The sequence below is a fragment of the Paroedura picta genome, chromosome 10, assembly GCF_049243985.1.
Source record: "Paroedura picta isolate Pp20150507F chromosome 10, Ppicta_v3.0, whole genome shotgun sequence".
In the NCBI taxonomy this organism is placed as follows: domain Eukaryota; kingdom Metazoa; phylum Chordata; class Lepidosauria; order Squamata; family Gekkonidae; genus Paroedura; species Paroedura picta.
Genome location: NC_135378.1, coordinates 3033996 through 3053357, shown reverse-complemented (window position 1 = coordinate 3053357; position 19362 = coordinate 3033996). Strand labels below are relative to the sequence as shown.

Genomic DNA, 19362 nt, shown 5'->3' with positions numbered 1-19362 from the left:
AGTCCCATGAACTATCTGTTCCATGGGAGGATGAGTATCCAGAGCTCTCTCACTTCATTTCATTTAATAAAAAAACAAAGAGGGAAATGCTAAAGTACCCAACAAAATCAGCAGCAGTCCCCTCTGCGTTCCACTTACCCACAACAGCAGCAGGGACCAAGGAGGAGAAGCCGCCCCAGACAAGAACAGCTCCTCAGAGCAGAAACCAGAGTTGAACTGCCACAAGAGGACACCTTGGCCACTCCTTCCTCTGTGACAAGCAGCCAGTGGCTCTTCTTCCACTCTTGTAGTCTTCTTCCTTGATAAAGCATCAGAGATGATACTTGGGCCTCTTCGTTTCCAGAACATGAGATGGCCCTGTCCAGGGACTGCTGCATCTCTTCCAAGCTGAAGCTTCCCATCCTGACAGTGCCTCTTCACCACACCATCTGCTGTGAAGATCAAAGCTTTCATTGAAAATGTCTGTCTTTCAAAGTAGTCTTTCTTGTAGCCAGAGCTTTGGCCAGAAGATTTGAGAACTCATTGCCCTCTTGATCAGATAAAAGCTTAGTTCTTTTCAGGGAAATATGATGAACTTACTGAGCCCTCCTTCACAGCAAAGGTTCTAGATTTGGCTACAGCAGCTGCTACTTGGCTAGTTCTCTTCATAAGTGCATCCATTGCAGAAATTTTTCATGCACTGTCTTAGAGCTTTGAGAGAGGTCAGGCTGTGAAACACTGGCCTATAGTTGCCTAGTGCAGTGGTCCCCAACCTGCGGGCCGCGGCCCGGCGGCGGGCCGCAAAGGCCATGGCGCCGGGCCGCGGCTCCCTCTCCCCGCCCCCCCCCCACAGTAAAAAACTTCCCAGGCCGCAAGCTTGCGGCCCGGGAAGCTTCTTACTGCGGGGAGGGCGGGGAGAGGGAATCAGGGCCGGGCCGGGCCGCGCCCGCGCGGCCCGATCCACGGGTGCGGCTCGCGGGCGTGGCCCGATTCGCGGGTGCGGCCCGCGGGTGCGGCCGGGCGCGGCTCGCGGGCGCGGCCCGATCCGCGGGTGCGGCACGCGGGCGCAGCCGGGCGCGGCCCGATCCACGGGTGCGGCTCGCGGGCGTGGCCCGATTCGCGGGTGCGGCCCGCGGGTGCGGCCGGGCGCGGCTCGCGGGCGCGGCCCGATCCGCGGGTGCGGCACGCGGGCGCAGCCGGGCGCGGCCCGATTCGCGGGTGCGGCTCGCGGGCGCGGCCGGGCGCGGCTCGTGGGCGTGGCCCGCGCGGTCCCTGCGGGCGCGGCCGGATGCCCTGCCGGTCCCCAGCCTAATAAAGGTTGGGGACCACTGGCCTAGTGGATACTTGAACTCGGTCTCCCCAGCCATAGTCTCAGCGCTGCATAACACTGGCTGTGTATCCCGAGTCCCTTTAGCCTATCAGCCTGTACAGTGGGCAGAGCTATCCTGTGGGAACTGTGCGGTGTGTGCAGCTGGTAAGGGGATGCTGGAGGCCCATTCTGCAATTGCCCCAAGCTGTAAAGCACTCTTCATCCTCTAGGAGCTGAGATTGTCACTATCTCTTTAGGCCTTCTAAAATAATAAGAAGAAGCGTTTTATTCCAGGAGGCCTTCAGGCAATCTGATGATAGTGATGGTTGTTACAGCAAAAGGAATCTGGGTCAGTTTTCCGTATTTTCAGTTCATATTATAGTATTTTTTATGGAGTTGTATGTTTGTGGATTGTTAATAATTGGGTCCCCCCCCTCTTTTCCCCCTGTAATCGGTTCCCCCCTGAGTGAATATTGCCTATGGTCAAGTATTGGGCATTAAACTCGAAATGGGAGACTCGAGGCACTGGGATACGGCGGAGTAGGGTAAAAATGTTTCCCGCCATCAAGCTGTTGCAAGCTCTTGTATGTTGTTTTAAATTGTATGTTGGGAAATTGTCTGGAGCTAGTTTTAATATTTGTGTTTTTAATGTAAACCGCCATGAGCCAGCCCGCCCAAGAGTGGTGGTCAAATAATACAGGTCAAATAATACAAATAAACAAATAACCTTGGGGAGATGAAGCAGAATGGTAGCGTATGAATTAATGTTTCCCCCCCTTTTTGTTTGTTTTTTCTAGAAGAGCAGTATGTGTCTGATATTGTGAATTATATTGATCATGGAGATCCCCAGATCAGAGGAGCAACTGCAATTTTATGTGGAACAATTGTCTGTTCCATTCTCACTAAATCTCGCTTTGATGTGGAAAACTGGCTAGCAAACATCGCAGTTTCAACAGGTAATACTGGAGTTCATTTGTTCAAGTTAGAGCTTGGTGTCATCAGTTGTTTCCTAATTTTGATTTTTTTAACTGCTAGGAAACAGTTTCTCCCTGGTAGACTGCATACCCTTGCTACAGAGAACACTGAAGGATGCATCTTCTGTTACATGCAAGTTGGCTTGTACAGCCGTGAGGGTAAGCAGCACGTTTTCTAAAACAGAATAGTACTTTTTGGAGGGCATTTGGGAGATGTGGGGAAGGTGTCTCACCAATTAGAGGAGAATCCAATACAAGAGGACAACAGATGGAAGAATGTTACCCGGAGGTGTTGAAAAATAAGGAAATGTTCTGCCCCTCCGATTCTCAGAAATTGTTCAGATGTTTCATAGGCCCCTGCAGATGACAGGACTAGCTCTTGTGGCACCCTATATATTAGCACTAGGAGAAGTGTCCTGGTCATTGGGGATTCCCTATTGAGAGGAGTAGATGCCAAAGTGTGTCAACTGGACTTGTTGTCTCGGGATGTATGCTGTCTACCTGGCACGAGAATCAAGGCTTGTAAAGCCCAAGGGCATATATCCCTTTCTGCTATTTCACGTAGGAACAAATGATACTGTTTGGTGTAGAGTGCAGCATATGAAACAAGACTAGGTGGCACTTGGGAGCACAGGTTGTGTTTGTGTGAGTTCTTCCAGTTAATGGCCTTGGCTTAGGAAGGGAAAGACAAATAATGCAGATAAATGACTGGCTGTGTCATTGGTGTTATCAGGAACGATTTGGGTTTTTGGACTATGGATTGCGCTACCGTGATGAGGCTCTTCTATCAGGATATGATTTGCACCTCATGATGGTGGTAAAAAATGTCTTTGTGAAGAGTCTTGTGGGCCTGATGAGGAGGGCTTTAAACGAAGTCCAATGAGAGCGTGACGTACAGTCAAAGCCTAGTTCGATGAAGATAACTGTAGATGGGAATCCTGCAGATTTAAAGGGAATGGCACATAGGCAGGGAACTATTAACTTACAAGAAATTTCAGAAACTAGAATCCTGGGATACTCGTATGAAGGATTATGATGTCTCTACTCTAATGCACAGAGTACGGGAAACAAGCAGGATAAACTAGAATTCCTAATAAATGAAGGGGATTATGATCTAATAGATATTACAGAAACCTGGTGGGACTTGGATGAGATGCTCCTAGACCAGATTACAAAGCTCTCAGACAGATGGGACCTAGTGGTCATGGGAGATTTCAATTACCCAGATATCCGTTAGAATAGCGATCCCCAACCTGTGGGCCATGGACCACATGTGGTCCTTCGACTAATTGGAGGTGGGCCCCGAAGGACGCCTTCTCCCCCCCCCCCGGCCCTTTACTTCATCCTCCCCGGCCCTTTACAACACACTTCGGGTGTCATTGTCTCCCATCACTCCCAGATGGGACTATCTTGTTGCAGAGAAACAAGCTCAGGGTTCCCATTGATTTGTCATAGTCATGAGTTAAAATAGCAAATATTTTCATGAGTGAAAATAAAATGTTCCTTATGTTCATTGTTGTGGCGTGTCTGTATCTTATTTTGAAGGGATGTTTAAACATTACCATAGCGATTATAGAGCGTTAGGGCAGTGGTTGAGAGTAGAGGAGTAAACTACCCCCCCCCCCACTGGGCCTCAGTAAAAGGCGTTGAGTGGTCCCCGGTGATAAAAAGGTTGGGGACCACTGCGTTAGAAGACCAGCTCCGCTAAAAATGAAAAGTCCAATAAATTCTTGGTTTGACTTGCTGACAACTTCATTTCCTAGAAAGTGGGAGGGGCAACCACTTGGTCCGCTGTTTTAAACTTTATTCTCACCAATAGAGAAGAACTGGTTGATGAGATAAAACTTGTGGGAGCGCTTGATACTAGTGACCGTGTGATCTTGGGAAAGAGAAAAGCTGTACATAGTCACATATACAGGCTGGACTTCAGAAGAACAAATTTTATTAAACTTAAAATAATTTTGGATAGAATCCTGTGGTCAGAAAAACTTGAGATGGAAGTCCAAGAAGGTTGGGAGTTTCTCAAAAGTGAAATACTGAAGGCACAGTTGCAGACAATTCCCTTGAGAAGGAAAACTGGGACCTAAAGAAACCAGGGTGGCATCATAAAACAGCTTTCAAAAGAACTGAGTTATAAAAAAGAGTAATTAAGGATCTTATAAGCAAGGAGGAGTATAAACAAATAACCAATGCATGTAGGGATAGTGTTAGAAACGCTGAAGCTCAGTATGAGCTTAGGCTAGCAAGAAAAACTAAAACAAAAAAGGGTTCTTCAGTTATATTCCAAGTAAGAAAAAGAATAGGGACATAGTAGGACACTGCGGGGACAAGAAAGTGTCATTGTAACGTGGTAAAGAGAGGGCTGAATTGCACAATCCTCATTGCCTGGTAACCAAACAGCCACTTTAAAGGTAGTCTCTGGCATCTTATCTTCTCACTTTTTAACTAAATAAAACATGCTATCTTTCCTGGGTGTTTCTAGGCAGATGAGATCTATGAAGGACTCACATATTTGTTTATACGGATCAAAAGTTACGTGTTCCACAGACTCAGTATTTCAGTGTCCACATGTACATAAGCTTTCCTCCCAGGGCACCCTTCTATATTTACCCTCTAGAACAGCAGAGGGTAAGGCATCGTGTCTTATAAGGGTGAAAGCTCTTTGATCGTTTGGATTTTCTAGGTTTCTTAAATAGGGCATTAGACCGACTCTGTTTTGGCTGATCCCCTGTCAGTTAGATGCCTTCTTGCTCCATTCAGGTCGTGTTTGCCCTTCTATATCTAGGATAGAAATTGCTCAGACAAACCAAAGAAACCCCGTTTATTTCTCACCAACCTCACCCCAAGGGGACACATATTTATCTTCCACAACTAATCTAACTGAACCCTTAGTTAGTAAACTAAGTAGTCAGCTTCAGCCAATAAGTTATGGCTGCAATCCTTGCCTGCACGGGGCACTCCACTTGTCACTCTTCTCCAAGAGGATGCTGAACCATTAACAAGCACCCTCTGGGTACGATCGGTCAACCAGTTATCAATCCGCCTGACAGAATTAGGATCCATACCGCATTTTACCAACTTGTCAACAAGAATATCATATGGAACCTCATCAAGTCAATCGACATCAACTGGACCTGAGTAAAGCCCCAACTTTTTTGGCCCCAGTTAAAACAAGATATGTTCTGGCCCCTGCCACGTATCTGTCTCAGCTGGTAATAAGTAAGCAAAGAGGGGCCTTTACCCTTGCAAGATGCTCCGTCCTGCCTTCAGCTCTTGTAGAGGGTCGCTCTAAGAACATTCCCCTTACACTGAGACAATGCTTTTGTGGGAGCGGCAAAATTGATACAAGAGAGCATATATTCTTCCACTGCCCTGCTTATGTAGACATTCGTAGTAACTTGATTGAGCCACTCCTTAAAAAGTTGCCAGAACATCATGATGTAGACCGAGCAAAGAGGCTGCTAAGTGAGGAGTCCCCCCAGGTGACAACTCAGCTGGCTACGTTTTGTGCCGCCGCCACAAAAATCTGATGCTCTAAAGTAGCATAATTTTAAGTTCTATTTATGATATATTCTTTTGGTCTCTTTATGTATCGACTTCATATAATTTGGTCTGAATGACTGTAATAAAGTTTGATTGATTGATTGGCCAGTCCCTGAGAGCTTGTTTCTTAACTCTTCCAGTCTGTCAGTTATTGCAGGCTGACCCATATGTGGTAGGGCTGAGAAAGTTTGAGCGAGGTCTTCCTTCCCTGGATTTTCAAACTGTAAGCCCTCTCCTTCATCTTGAAGTACTTCAGGTTCAGTCCATGTTATTAAGTCTTGTGACTCTTCCTGGGATTGTGTCTAAGACCATTTCATCCCGTGTTCTTTTGAAAGGATGTGTTTCAAAAAGGGGAGTTAGTACTGTGTTTAATAACACCCCACTAGGGTTTAAAAGTCCCCATTCAAACCAATGTTAAGGTAGGTTCCTTAGAGTTTAACAGTTACACAGTTTATCAATTGAAACTCTTCGTTAATAAACCAGCAAAGAAAGTGACAGCTGCTGCACTCCCGGTGGTTCTTACCAATTCAATGCCCTAACAAGCACCTCCTTATCACAATCTGAGTAGCTCCGAGAAAAAGTTTGCTTTAAAGACCAAAACATCCAAATGTAGCGCTTAGGAAAATTTAGGCCTTATGATCGGAACAGATAAGTTGCCCTGTAGTTGTAAGCAGTCTGTTAGAAAAGAGAAAGATAGGAAAGACTTGTAGAGCATCTAGTGTCTGTTTCCTCACCCAAAGTTTTATTGTTATGTAAATCTCAAGTAAGTCGCTTTATCTCCTGCATCTTTCATGTTGGTCGATCTATCCATTCTCCCCCAGAGGCGGAAGACATCTTGGGTGTTTTCAGTCCTCAGTTCAGGGAGGCAGGCTCACTTTTTTCCTTTCCCCGCCTTCTGAGTGGGCGTGCCTCTCTCTCTCCAGTTCTCTCCTGCCTCTTAACCTGGGAGAGCACGTTTTTTATAGCTCTGCTAGCAGGCCTAAATTCTACTACTATTTTCTATCTATTCTAACTCTATTCTTGACTCTTTCTGAAATTTCTCTTGCCCTCTTGCTTGCACTTCAGGGGTTGGTAATTTTAGCCCTTAAGAGGCTGCTGGAGACCGTGGTTTTTTACCGCTCACTCCTGGGACCTCCCCTGACTATTTTCTGCATGCTGTTGAAGACCCAGAGAGAGAAGAGGAGTTTCTCTCTGAGGAGGACATCGCGGCACATGTGCTGGAGGGCAATGTGCAGCTCCCGGGGCCGGCGGGCGCATTGGAGAAGACCGCCCCACGTCTGGTCGGAGTGGGGGAGGAAAAGCACACTTCAAAACGCTCCAGGATGACTGCTGCGGTGTCGGCAGAGCGCGTTCCCCCCAATGCGGCTAGCGATGGCGCCGGCCATTTTACAGCCGGCAGTGAGGGAACCCAGCAAGCTCCTGAAATGGATGCTTCGACGGCTGGGAAGGAATCTACCTCGCAGGGGACAGTAAGGCCCACTGGCCATGATTTCTTGTCTTCTGAGTTGTTGGAGGCTATTAATAAGTCCATTTTATAGCCAACTCCGCCCTATCTGGAAGGCCCTGGGTAATAATAGTAAGGGGAGGTCTGATTCATCTCCTTCCCCTCCTCCCTGTTCCAGGGACTATGATTCGGACAGGTCCCATCCTAGAAGGTCCTGGCCCACCAAGGCAGCAGGAAAGCGTAGCTACCCACATAGTGAGATGGTGTCTCAGCATTCTTCTGATTCAGATTCCAATGCTAATTCCAAACAGGATACTGCCTTTCTTACTGATGAGGAACTGGAGGTTGATATTGAATTACCAGAACCTTCAAAACGCTTTCTTAAAATAGAAAATTATTCTTCTTTACTGGACAAGACAATAGCTGCGCTGGATTTAAAACCTAACCCTCTGGTGGACCCAGAGGAGGGCCCCAGTAGGCCTAAGAGACCTCTAGGGAATTCTGAGTTCTTTCCCCCAGAGGATTACTCCCTCAGAATTTTCCCCTTCCCTGACTACTTTGAGAGACAGATTAAAAAAGAATGGGTTAAGCCCATGGCCAATAAACGGTTCCCACCGTATGCCAAGAAATTATATGCACTTCCTGACTATGCCGAAAGCTTTTTGCAGGTTCCTGTCATGGATGCGTAGTGGCTCTGCAAGCGCAAGGAATGGTTAAGGATCCTATGGACAAAAAGGCTGATTTTGCCTTACGCAAGGCACATGAGGCAGCAGCAATGGCACTGAGGGCCTCTTTGGTTTCTTCTATTGTTATGCGAGCAACCATTGTGTGGGCAAGGAAGATGGTTCAGCTCTTAGGAGATAAGGATAAACGCCTCCTTGAGGGTGCCAATAGGATACTGCAGGGCGTATCCTTTGCAGCTGATGCCACCTTAGATGCTGCAATTTCTAATGCGCGTACTATAGCTTCAGCTTCTGCTGCCCGTTGGCTTAGAGCCTGGCAGGCGGATGTTTGCTCAAAGGCTATAGTTACAGCCTATCAGTTTCACAGGGAGAAGCTGTTTGGAGAGTCACTGGATAAGGTCTTAACTGACTCAAAGGAGAAAAGAAGGGGAATGCCTAGGTTTATTAGGAAAAACGATCGCAGGCCTTACTTTCCTTTCGTGGCAGTGGATCCTTTCCAAGGAACCGACAGGATAGGAGACAGGCCTGGTCCCAGTCCAGACAGCAACCCCGGAGAGGTGGCTTTGGACAGAGATTCTACAAGAATCAGCGATTTGAGAAGTCTGAGAGAGAGCCCAAGCAGTCTAAGGACTGACTATGCGGTGGGGGGCAGGTTACAACTCTTCGCACACACCTGGTCACAGTATGTCCAAGACAAGTGAGCGATAGAAGTAGTTTCGAAAGGCTACTTAATAGAGTTCCGGCATCCTCCACCAGAATTGTTTCTAAAGTCCCCATTAAGCACCCGTCCAGACAAAAGAGCGCGGACTTTAAAGGCCATTGCTCGCTACAAATAAGAGCCATAGAGGAAGTTCCATTGTCAGACCATCGAAAGGGTCTCTATTCAATTTTCTTCACTGTGCCCAAAAGAAACGACGATTGGAGGGTGATACTAGATCTGAAACGCCTCAATCAAGCTGTAAACGTAAGAAAATTCAGAATGAATTTCAATCAAGGAAGCTATTCAACAGGGGGAGTATCTCACTTCATTAGATCTCCAAGAGGCTTATCTTCACGTGCCTATAAATCCCTCACACAAGCAATTTCGCAGATTTTGCATAGGTGGTCACCATTACTAATTTCGGGCCCTACCATTCGGCCTAGCATCGGCACCGCGAGTTTTCTCCAAGGTATTAGTGAACCCCATAGTATTCCTGAGAACGCTCAAGGTACATATCCATCCGTACCTGGACGACCTGCTAATAAGGTCGCCATCGCGGGAAGCAGCCATATTGAACACCACCTTGGCTGTGGAGACTCCTGCAGAAGTTCGGCTTCCTTGTCAACTCCCTGTCCCCTTCACAGAAGATGGAACATCTGGGGGTCATTATAGACACGCAGCAGGGGGCGCTGTTTACTACAGAGAAGAGGATTCAAAAGATAAAGGACCTAGTCATTCAGGTCATCAACAATGTTTCCTCCCCTCTACTGTCCCTGGTGATCTGATGGGACTGTTCATTTCTTGCCTAGATACAGTCCAGTGGGCCAGACTTCATGCGAGAGAACTTCAGATATTCTTAAGACCGCATCACATGAGCATTGTCTACAAGAGACAGGTCATGCTACAGGTTCTGGTGAAGGTGAAAGACAGCCTCCTTTGGTGGACCTGCAAGGAGAATCTCTCCAAGGGAAAGACATTTATCTTGCCACAGGAGACGGAGATTTTTACAGACGTGAGCTTACAAGGTTGGGGAGCCACTTCGGGGAGCCACCTGGTGCAAGGTGTATGGTCCTCAGGCGAGGCCCTATTGCTGATCAATGTGTTAGAGATGAGAGCACTTTATCTGGTGTTGTCGAAGCTGAAAGGAACTCTGTTGAACAAGCCAGTACTGGTGAGAACGGACAACATAGCCACGAGGGCGTACATAAATCACCAAGGGGCTCTCGTTCGATCAAGATGCACACGGAGGCCTTGAGGGTTCTTCGTTTTGCAGAGTGACATCTCCTATCTTTGAGGGCGGAACATGTCAGAGGAGTGGAAAACTGACAAGCAGACTGGCTAAGCAGGTCCACTCTTTCAGAAGCGGAATGGTCTCTAAAGAAATCGATATTTCGCAGCATCATGCAAAGGTTTGGGGTCCCAATAGTGGACGTTTTTGCGTTGCATCTGAATCACCAAGTTCCTAGTTTCTTCTCTCGCTACCTGCATCCGCAAGCGGAGGCGACAGATGCTCTAACATCTCCTTGGCCGGAGGGCTTTCTGTTCGCCTTTCCACCAGTACTGGTCATCCCACGTCTTCTAAGAAGGATAAGGGCACACAGTGCGGACGTGATCCTGGTGGCACCATTCTGGCCGAGAAGACCGTGGTTTTCCACCATTCTACAGTTGGCAGTCTCAGACCCCTTTCATCTTCCTCTAGTACCAGATCTGTAACAACAGGGCCCGGTCTGGCATCCGGATCCCGGCTGGTTCGACTTAGCCGCTTGGAAGCTGAGAGGGAACGTTTCGTAAATAAGGGATACACCCTCAAAGTAACCAACACTATGCTGGCTGCAAGAAAAACTTCTACTAACCGTATTTACGAGTATACCTGGAGGGCCTTCAAGGGTTGGTGCAGAAGAAGAAAGGTTCCATTGTACTCTCCTTCGGTAGGGAACATTCTCGCCTTTTTGCAGGACGGCATTGATCAAGGTTTGAAAGCGGCCATATTGAGGAGGCAAGTGGCAGCGATTGCTACGGTCATCCCCAAGGTTGATGGGAGGAGGTTGTTGCGGCACCCCCATCTAACCCAGTTTCTGAAAGAAGCTACCTTGTTTGGACCTCCAGTAAGACACAGATTTCCGACAGCTCTGACAAAGAAGCCTTTTGAACCGATTGCGGATATAAGTCTAAAGTTCCTTCGGATGAAGGTTCTGTTCCTGGTGGCAGTCACCTCAGCCAGGAGGATCGGAGAGCTGGGAGCTCTGTCTTCCAATCTGAAGCTGTGCACCTTTCATAAAGAGAAAGTTACTCTCAGACTGGATCCAGCTTTTATTCCCAAAATCAATTCTACCTTTCACAGGCTCCAGGAATGCCTACATTCTTTCCAGACCCGAAGCATCGGTTGGAGAAGCTTTATCATACCTTAGATGTGAGAAGGGCTTTGAAAGCCTTCTTGATCAGAACAGCAGAATTCAGAAAGACGGAACTGATCTTCATTTCCATCACTGCCCCAAACAAGAGTAATAGGATGTCCAAGTCTTCGATCAGTAAGTGCCTGAAGGATTGCATCGTGGAGGCTTATAGAACTGCAGGTGTCCAGGTTCCAGAGGGCATCGTGGCGCATTCGGTGCGCAGTGCTGCAACTACGGCTGCTTCTTTGAACCATATTCATGTGGAAGAAATTTGTAAAGCCGCCACTTGGTCGTCGCTGTCTACTTTTACAAGGCATTACAAGATTGACAGATTTAGTTCAGCTGACGCAGTGTTCGGTACAGCTGTGCTCCAGGAGGTTATATCTTCGTGAGCAACTTCCCACCCTGAGGGACACTGCTTGGGGAGGTCCCAAGATGTCTTCCGCCTCTGGGGGAGAAAGACCAGTGGCCTTACCTGTGAGGGGTCCTTCTCTCCAGAGGTAAAGGAAGACATCTTCATCCCCCCCTAGAAGTTGCAAGTTATATGTGGTTGTCTTGTGTTGGCCTGTTAGCATGTTTTTGCTGTTCTGTTCCTTTCTCTGTTATACCTTCCGTGTTTTAGGGTTTATGTATGGTTGGGCGAAGTCCTGATAGCGATGGAAGTCTCGAACTGGAGAGAGGCACGCCCACTCAGAACGCAGGGAAAGGAAAAAAGTGAGCCTGCCTCCCTGAACAGAGGACAGAAAACACCCAAGATGTCTTCCTTTACCTCTGGGGAGAAGGACCCCTCACAGGTAAGGCCACTGGTCTTTCTCAAGAGGAAAATTTCTGACAGTGTTAGTTGCTGATGTATGAGATGCAAATGGTTTGGTGAAAACTAAGAATCTCTCAAAAATGGTGATAAATATATTTGGGAAACGAAGACAGAATTATGATTGCTTCAAAGAAAGTAAGATAAGAATTTTTCTCCCTAAACATAATATATTCTGAAGAGGATTTGTTAGCTTGACATAGCTGAAGTTTGGGGTTTTTTTTAAAGTAAATAATTAAAAAAATAAATAATAGGATTTGGTGTGTTTGTGTGTGTGCTTATTCTAATGACAAGAAATTGTGTACAAGAAATAATATCAGCATACATGCATAATTTCATTTAATTTGCTTCAGTATGTTAATTGGGGAGGGAAGACAGGCTTTCAAAACAATTTCTAAACACACGTATCACATGGGCTTAGCTATTGCATGTTGTTATTACAGATATTTAAAGATAAGCAAAAGTCTGCAGTCTTTCCTAGAGCAGAAATTACTAAATGTAATTGCAGTGCCTAATTCCTTGTATTTAAAAACAATTAAAATCTTGTTTCTCTTTAGCATTGCATCATGAGTTTATGCAGTAGCAGCTATAGTGCTTTAGGCTTACAACTAATAGTCGAACTTCTTACACTGAAGAATAGTTCATATTGGCTGGTAAGGACTGAACTGCTGGAGACTTTGGCTGAAATTGATTTTCGGTGAGTGCTCCTCTTTTGAGGTTTTATTCCACACATTAAAATGTTTTTTTCTTTGTTTATAAAGTTTCCTTGGAATACATACTATTTCATGTACTGATTCGCTTGATTATTAACCTGGGCTTGGGGGAATGGTGGGCAATAGAGCTAGTAATAATAACAATATGATCTTTGTCCATCATGCCTGTTAAGGTTAGTCAGTTTTTTGGAAGGAAGAGCCACCAGCTTGCACAGAGGGGCTCATCATTATACAGGGGTGAGTAATGGATTTGTTTGCAAATTCACATTTTGTATTGTTGGGAATTTAAGGATTCTGTCATGGAAACTGTTTCATATCCAAGGGCATTTGATAGATTTTTAGAAATCTACAATATTATTAGTTTGTAATTCATATATTGTTCTATGTAAACGTTCTAAAATGTTTTATGTAAACCGCCCAGAGCCGTAGGGAAGGGTGGTATAAAAATCTAAATAAATACAAAAAATAAAAAAAAGTTAACATATGAAAGAAATATCTTGGAAATTTGAACTTCAGTCTCAGATGTTTATTTTGATGCATAATAGTGTTAAGTAATGTGCAGACCTGCATTGAGCGGGGGGTGGACTAGATGGGCTGCATGGCCCCTTCCAGCTCTGTGATTCTATTCCATGATTGTAAATAGAGGTAGACTGTACTGTAAAAAATGGCAATTGGTGACCAGTCTTTGTACTGTTCCTGTAGCTGTTAAAACTTCAAGATCGTGTGCTCAGTAATGTAGTAATTTCTCTTCTTGGAGATGAAGACCCCAGAGTGCGGCATGTTGCTACAGCTTCTTTAATAAGGTATTTGTTAAACTAAAGAATTCCAAACTTTCTTAGTATTGGTATAATAAATGGAAAGGTTTAGACCTTTACTTTAGACATGATAGGGTAAAAAATAAAAGGGAAAGAAACTTGAGAGAGTAAGGTTGGCCTCACTCAAATGTCTGGTGGAGGAGCTTCCTTTTGCAGGCCCTGCAGAATTGTAGAAGTTCAGGCAGGGACCTGATCTATTCAGGGAGTTCGTTCCATCTGGCGGGGGCCAGGACCAAGAAGGCTCTGGCCCTTGTTGAGGTCTGACGTACTTCTTTGGGCCAGGGATCAACAGCCAGTTGGAAGTGGCGGAGTGTAAGGGGTTATAGGCGGACTCTCAGATACACTGGGCCCAGTCCGCATAAGGCCTTAAAGGTGATTACCAAACCCTTAAACCTAATCTGGAATTCAACTGGGAGTCAGCTGAGTGGCTGGAGTGCCGGCTGGGTGTGGGATCTCCATGTTCCCTGAGTGAGAATCTGGCCACAGTGTTCTGCACCAATTGCAGTTTCCGGATCAAGGATAAGGGTAGGCGTGCGTACAGCGAGTTGCAGAAGTCCAGTCTAGAGGTGACCGTTGCATGGATCGCTGTAGCTGGGTGTTCGGGGTCTAGGTAGGGCGCGAGTAGCTTGGCTTGGCGGAGGTGGTAGAATGCCAGCCGTGCTACCTTTGTGACCTGGGCTTCCATTGTAAGGGAAGCATCCAGGATCATGCCCAGGTTCCTGGCGGAATGAGTCACTGAGAGCTGCACACCGTCTAGGGTGGGCAGACGCGATTCCTTGCTTGGTTATCTGCATATTGGTGGCAACCCAACCCAGACCTCTGCACCAGCTGAGCCAGAGAGTGCATAAAGATGTTAAATAAGATAGGAGAGAGGACTGCTCTTGTGGGACTCCGCAGGGGAGCTGATGATGGTTACATATTCTCTTTTCTATCACTACCCTCTGTCCACGACCCCGGTGGAAGGAAATCAGCCATTTAAGGGCTGTTTCCTGTATCATGATCGACTGTGTCAAATGCTGCTGTCAAATCTACTAGTACAAGCAGCGCTGACCCGGCTTGGTCGCCAGTGTCGGAGGTCATCCGTCAGGGTGATTAGTGCTGTCCCTACCCAATGGCCAGATCGGAAACCTGACTGAAATGGATCAAGGGCAGACATTTCCTCCAGGCAGCAGCCCTTTCAACTAACTTTCCCAGAAACACTAGATGCAAGACGGGGTGGTGGTTTTTTTGAGTGCTAAAGCATATTTTAATAATAAAAACAATCATAATAATACTCTTTATTTTTATAAAATGCCCTTCCTAATACTCAGAGCAAGAAACAACACATCCCACAATAAAATTATGAAATCAAATCTGAACACCATAAAGCCGTTTTAGTTCTATAGCCCCCAACTAGTTTAGGGTTTTGATTTCCATAGCAAACCCTCTAGGGTGGGGGTCATTAACCCTCGGTTAGCGGCCTGGTGCCGGGCCGCGAGAGCCTTGGCAGCAGGCCGTGGCTCCCTCTCCCTGCCCCCCCCCAGCGAGAAGCTCACGGGGCTACGAGCAAAGCGGCCAAAGCGGCCGATTAGCTCGGGACCCAGCGAGCTTCTCGCTGTGGGGGGCGGGGAGAGGGAAGCGTGGCCTCCGGCACGCTTCTGGGCACAAATGCGTATGTGCGGAGCTACTGCGCATGTGCGTTTGCACCCACTGGGTGTGCAAACATGTATGCGCAGAAGTTTCGCACATGCACTCATGCGGAGAGCTGCTGCGCATGTGCATTTGCGCCCCCAGCGGGTGGCAACCCAACCCGGCATGTGCATTTGTGCAGGGCTGCTGAGCATGCACGGTGCCCCCGGGTCGCCCTCTCCCCCCACCCCTTGGCAGCAGGCCACAACAAGAACAAGGTTGTGGACCGCTGCTCTAGGGAACTGCTCCTCTTAAGGATACATTATTTGCAATTCAGCCAATTGGTGATGTCTCCAGAGGATGTTCATGGATCAGATGGGGAAGCCTTGATAGTGCTATAGAGATGATGGTGGGTACTAGAGGAGTGAGCTTACTCATGGGAGTACCTCTGTCTCATTTGGCTTTAGAAGATGTGTTTTTGTTTGTTTCCTAGGAATTTGCTTTGTCATAGATATTTGACATTAACTTGAGCTTTACAACCGGAATATTATGTGTATCAGGCTGTCTTGGTGTTGTTTCTCTATATTTCAGGCTTGTCCCCAAACTGTTCTATTGTTGTGACCAAGGACAGGCAGACCCTGTGGTGGCTGTGGCAAGGGACCAGAGCAGTGTCTATTTAAAACTGCTAATGCATGAAACACAACCTGCTTCTCACTTTGCAATAAGCACCATCACCAGGTAGAATCATGTTGTACTGGCTCCTTGATTTCAAAGAAAAACTTTGAGTATGCAAATAAAAACCTTTTTAGAAAAGATTAACTGTGGGTCATGTCAGTGGCTTTTGACTTGGTGCCTTTCTGCCTTGATCACTTGTGGGGAAAAGAAGCTTTTTGCATAGTCAGTCTCTGCCCAGCCCTGGATTCACTGTGCACAAATGGCAACGTGTGTGAAATGGCACCACCCTGGCTGGACTGTCCTCAGCAGAAAACATAAAGAAGTTTTGACAGCATTGTCACTTGCACATGAACAAACCATGTCCCTAAAGCACAACTACCTAAAGTTTACTTCCTGTAAATAGAGCAGGACTTGAGGCAGAGCAGGCAGTTCTGTTTTCATTAAGTCAGTGTTTTGCAAATTATTTTTACATCTCATTGAATTAAAATGTAGGTGCACTTTGTGTTTTGTACATAAGAATTTTTAATTGAAACAGCAGCCCTAAAGTGGGAGGAAAGGAGCAGATAACACCTCAGTTGTAGTGTTGTGCCTGGAGTTTATGTAGCAAGTTGTTATATTAAAAGGAAGATAGGAATAAAATCATCAAATTCAGTGTCAGTGGTGAAGAGAGGTTTTCATTGCAAATGTGCAGTTCTTTAGGTTGACAGCTGACAACAATTTTGTCTTTCTTTAAACTGGGATGGGATTGAGAATTGCATATCATCTGACAAGTAACTTGTTTTCATGGGTATTGGATGGTGATATAGATCAAATTTTCTAGTGATTTTATACACCACAGCAGAGAACCACAACAGCATCACATATTCTCCAGGAATTCATGCTTTTTCATATTTTAACTTGCCTTATGGACTAGAGCTGCAAGGCAGCTTAAAATAAAAATGGTGAACAGTTAGTTGAATTACGTTTGTGTTTTTCTGCTTTTGACAAGGTGCTGTTTAACTAGAAAAATAAATGTATACATTAATCCTATTTCAGATCTTACAGAGGATATCACATGCTGCAAAGTCCAACAGATGTTACAATGGAGAACAATCTTTCCAGGGTTATTTCAGCAGTTTCCCATGCCTTGACAACCTCATCCACAAGATCTCTAACAGTGAGTTTATTGAATGTATTAATGTCCTCAAAGGCTAAATTTCTAGAATGTTTTTACTTCCTTTACATATATGCTACTTGTAACTTGATCGATGATGAAGGCTGCTTTGGTATCCTGGATACTCTGGCAAAAGGGCAACGTCAAACTCTGCCATGTTCTTTGTCCACTTGTGTTATGGAGACTGAACTGCTGTTTGTTTGGGTTTTCCAGTTTGGCTGCTGTGAAGCTTTGTGTCTTCTGTCAACGTCGTTTCCAGTTTGCATCTGGAATCTAGGATGGCATTGTGGGTATGTTTCTCCCTCCAGTATACAAGCTTCTAAAGTTCATGTTTACAAAAACAGAGGATACTCCTTCAGGTATCATATGTTCTGCTTTGGTTTGTTAGCCATTAAATTTACTGAGAAGGAAATGTTTGTTAGGATGCTTTGCCCTCATATCAAGGACTGGCACTTCTTGAATAGCATATAAGTTTAAAAGTTTTTATCCAATAAAGAAGGGTCTGTGGTTTAAGGAAAAAAATGTATACATTTTTGGGGGAGTTTAGGTTTTATATAGAGGCTTTTATACATGCAAAAACAAAAAACAAAACATCCCATCCCAACAATCTTATTAGAATTTATAAAAATATTTTTAGAGGAACTTTGTCAGAAAATTAAAATTTCGTTTGTTGTTGTGATACCTTTGCAATCACACATGGGTACTGCACACACGCAGGTCTTCAGAAGAGAGGGTTTTCTGAGACTCAAAGTGTGTTGTGCTCTGCCACCTCCCATGTGTGTTTCCCACCTCTTCTTGCATGACAGAGGAGGGCAGAGTGACTTTCCATCAGTTCTCTCTCTGCCACCACTGAGAAAGGTCCATTCACAGAAGCTCTGTTCTTGTTCACTAGCAGCTGCTGCCGAAAACCCAACCTCAGTGACCTATCGAGAGCCTGTTGTCTACAGAAAGGCACAAAAACCTCTCCTGCTTGGATGGCAACCAGCAATACCTACTATGCCTATGATCGATCATGCTGTTCTGTCTGTTGCCAATTTATGCCAGAGGCATGAAGGGGCCTTCTACGTAAAAGTGTCACTTTGGGAAGAAGCTCATTCCAGAGCTGCTCAAGACAAAGATTCAAACATTGCACGGTCATGCCCACACTTGCTGCACCTTGGGATATGCTGCCAGAGGGCGCAACAGAGGCCTTAGCCAACACCGATGCACTGCCTGGTCCAAGCACACTCCTGCCGTTGCGTGGAGATCTGGCCAGCCAGTATTGGATCTCGCCCAATCCTCTGGTGACGAGCATTCTGGTATCAGCCAAGCTCGCACCCAGCCTTACATGTCAACACCCTCAAGACTCAGAAGGAAAGCCCCATCTAGCTCAGAGGAGTTTCCAGAGCAGCAGTGAAAGCATTGGTGTGCAAATCTGTGACAGCTATCAGAATATCAGGTTGGCTTTCGGCTTGCTATCAGTCCCAGTGGGGTCCAGCTGGGGTCAGATGAGGATTACACCACCCATTCATGGTGTGCTTTAGGAGAACTTTGAGGCAGGGTTGTCTGTGGGTGTTATGCATGCATTCCCTGCGCGTCTACCTAGACGCTCGGTGTTTTGGTTTGTTACAGTGAATATCTGCTCTACTGATTCCTAGTTCCTGGCTTTGGCTGCTGACTTTGTTCCTGGCTCCTGACCTCAGCTTTTTCTTTGACTCCACTCCTGGCTCTTGACTCCGGTCTGGCTTTTGATTCTGTTCCCCAGCTACTCAACCATGGTATGACTTTGGTGTTCTCTCTGGCAAACAGCCCGGCTTTGACTCCACTCCCCACGCCCCCCCCCCGCCCCTTGGTGAACTGTCTCCCTTGGTTTTCAACTGGATTTGGACTTGTCTTTTGATTTGGTCTCCGCTTCCTTCTCAAGGGTTTAATTCACTGGTAACCAGTGTGCAGCCCAGCAGGGCAGCACATGCACTACCTTTTCCTACTACGAGAAGGCTCCAAACATCCTCACTTCCAGTGAGACCAAAGCTGACGACTCTTGTCAGAGGCACAGAGGAACAGCCACGGGTTCAGTCCCTACATCCCTCGAGCAAAGTTTAGAATTACAAAGTTGGAAGGGTCCTCCAGGGTGATCTAGTCCAACCCCCCTGCAGAATGCAGGAAACTCACAATTACCTGCCCATCCACAGTGATCTCAATTCCATGCCCAATTAAGCCCCCCCCCAATAACCCAGAATCCTTGGCCAGTCTGGAAATTTGCCTCCCGACCCTAAAGTGGCAGTTGGCATTTCCCTGGGTATGTGATTATGAGAAAGGGCCACAAGAACCAAGCATGGACACAGCCCCTTCTGCCCACCTACTTACAATCTGCCCAAGTTCACAGAACCAACATTTATGTCAGATGGCTATCTAGCTCTGTTTAAAATCTTCCAAAGAAGGAAAACCTACCACTTTCGGGGGAAGCCTATTCCGCTATGTCAGGAACTTCTTCCAGATGTTTAGCTGAAAATTATTTTGAATTAATTTCAACCCATTGGTTCTGGCCCAACCCTCTGGTGGACAGAAAACAACTCTGTTTAC

The 19362-nt window shown here is 46.2% G+C and overlaps 1 protein-coding gene across 4 annotated transcripts in view; it reads left to right on the top strand.

Annotated features, from left to right (window-relative positions):
* Positions 1–19362, top strand: part of HTT (huntingtin) — a 241735-nt gene that overhangs the window by 76217 nt on the left and 146156 nt on the right. For all 4 annotated transcript variants that reach the window (XM_077301601.1, XM_077301602.1, XM_077301600.1 and 1 more), the window contains 8 exons: positions 2086–2244; positions 2324–2421; positions 12394–12533; positions 12723–12786; positions 13252–13352; positions 15564–15710; positions 16683–16803; positions 17014–17090. In XM_077301601.1, the coding sequence (XP_077157716.1) occupies positions 2086–2244; positions 2324–2421; positions 12394–12533; positions 12723–12786; positions 13252–13352; positions 15564–15710; positions 16683–16803; positions 17014–17090 (907 nt within the window). The remainder of the gene's footprint in view (positions 1–2085; positions 2245–2323; positions 2422–12393; positions 12534–12722; positions 12787–13251; positions 13353–15563; positions 15711–16682; positions 16804–17013; positions 17091–19362) is intronic.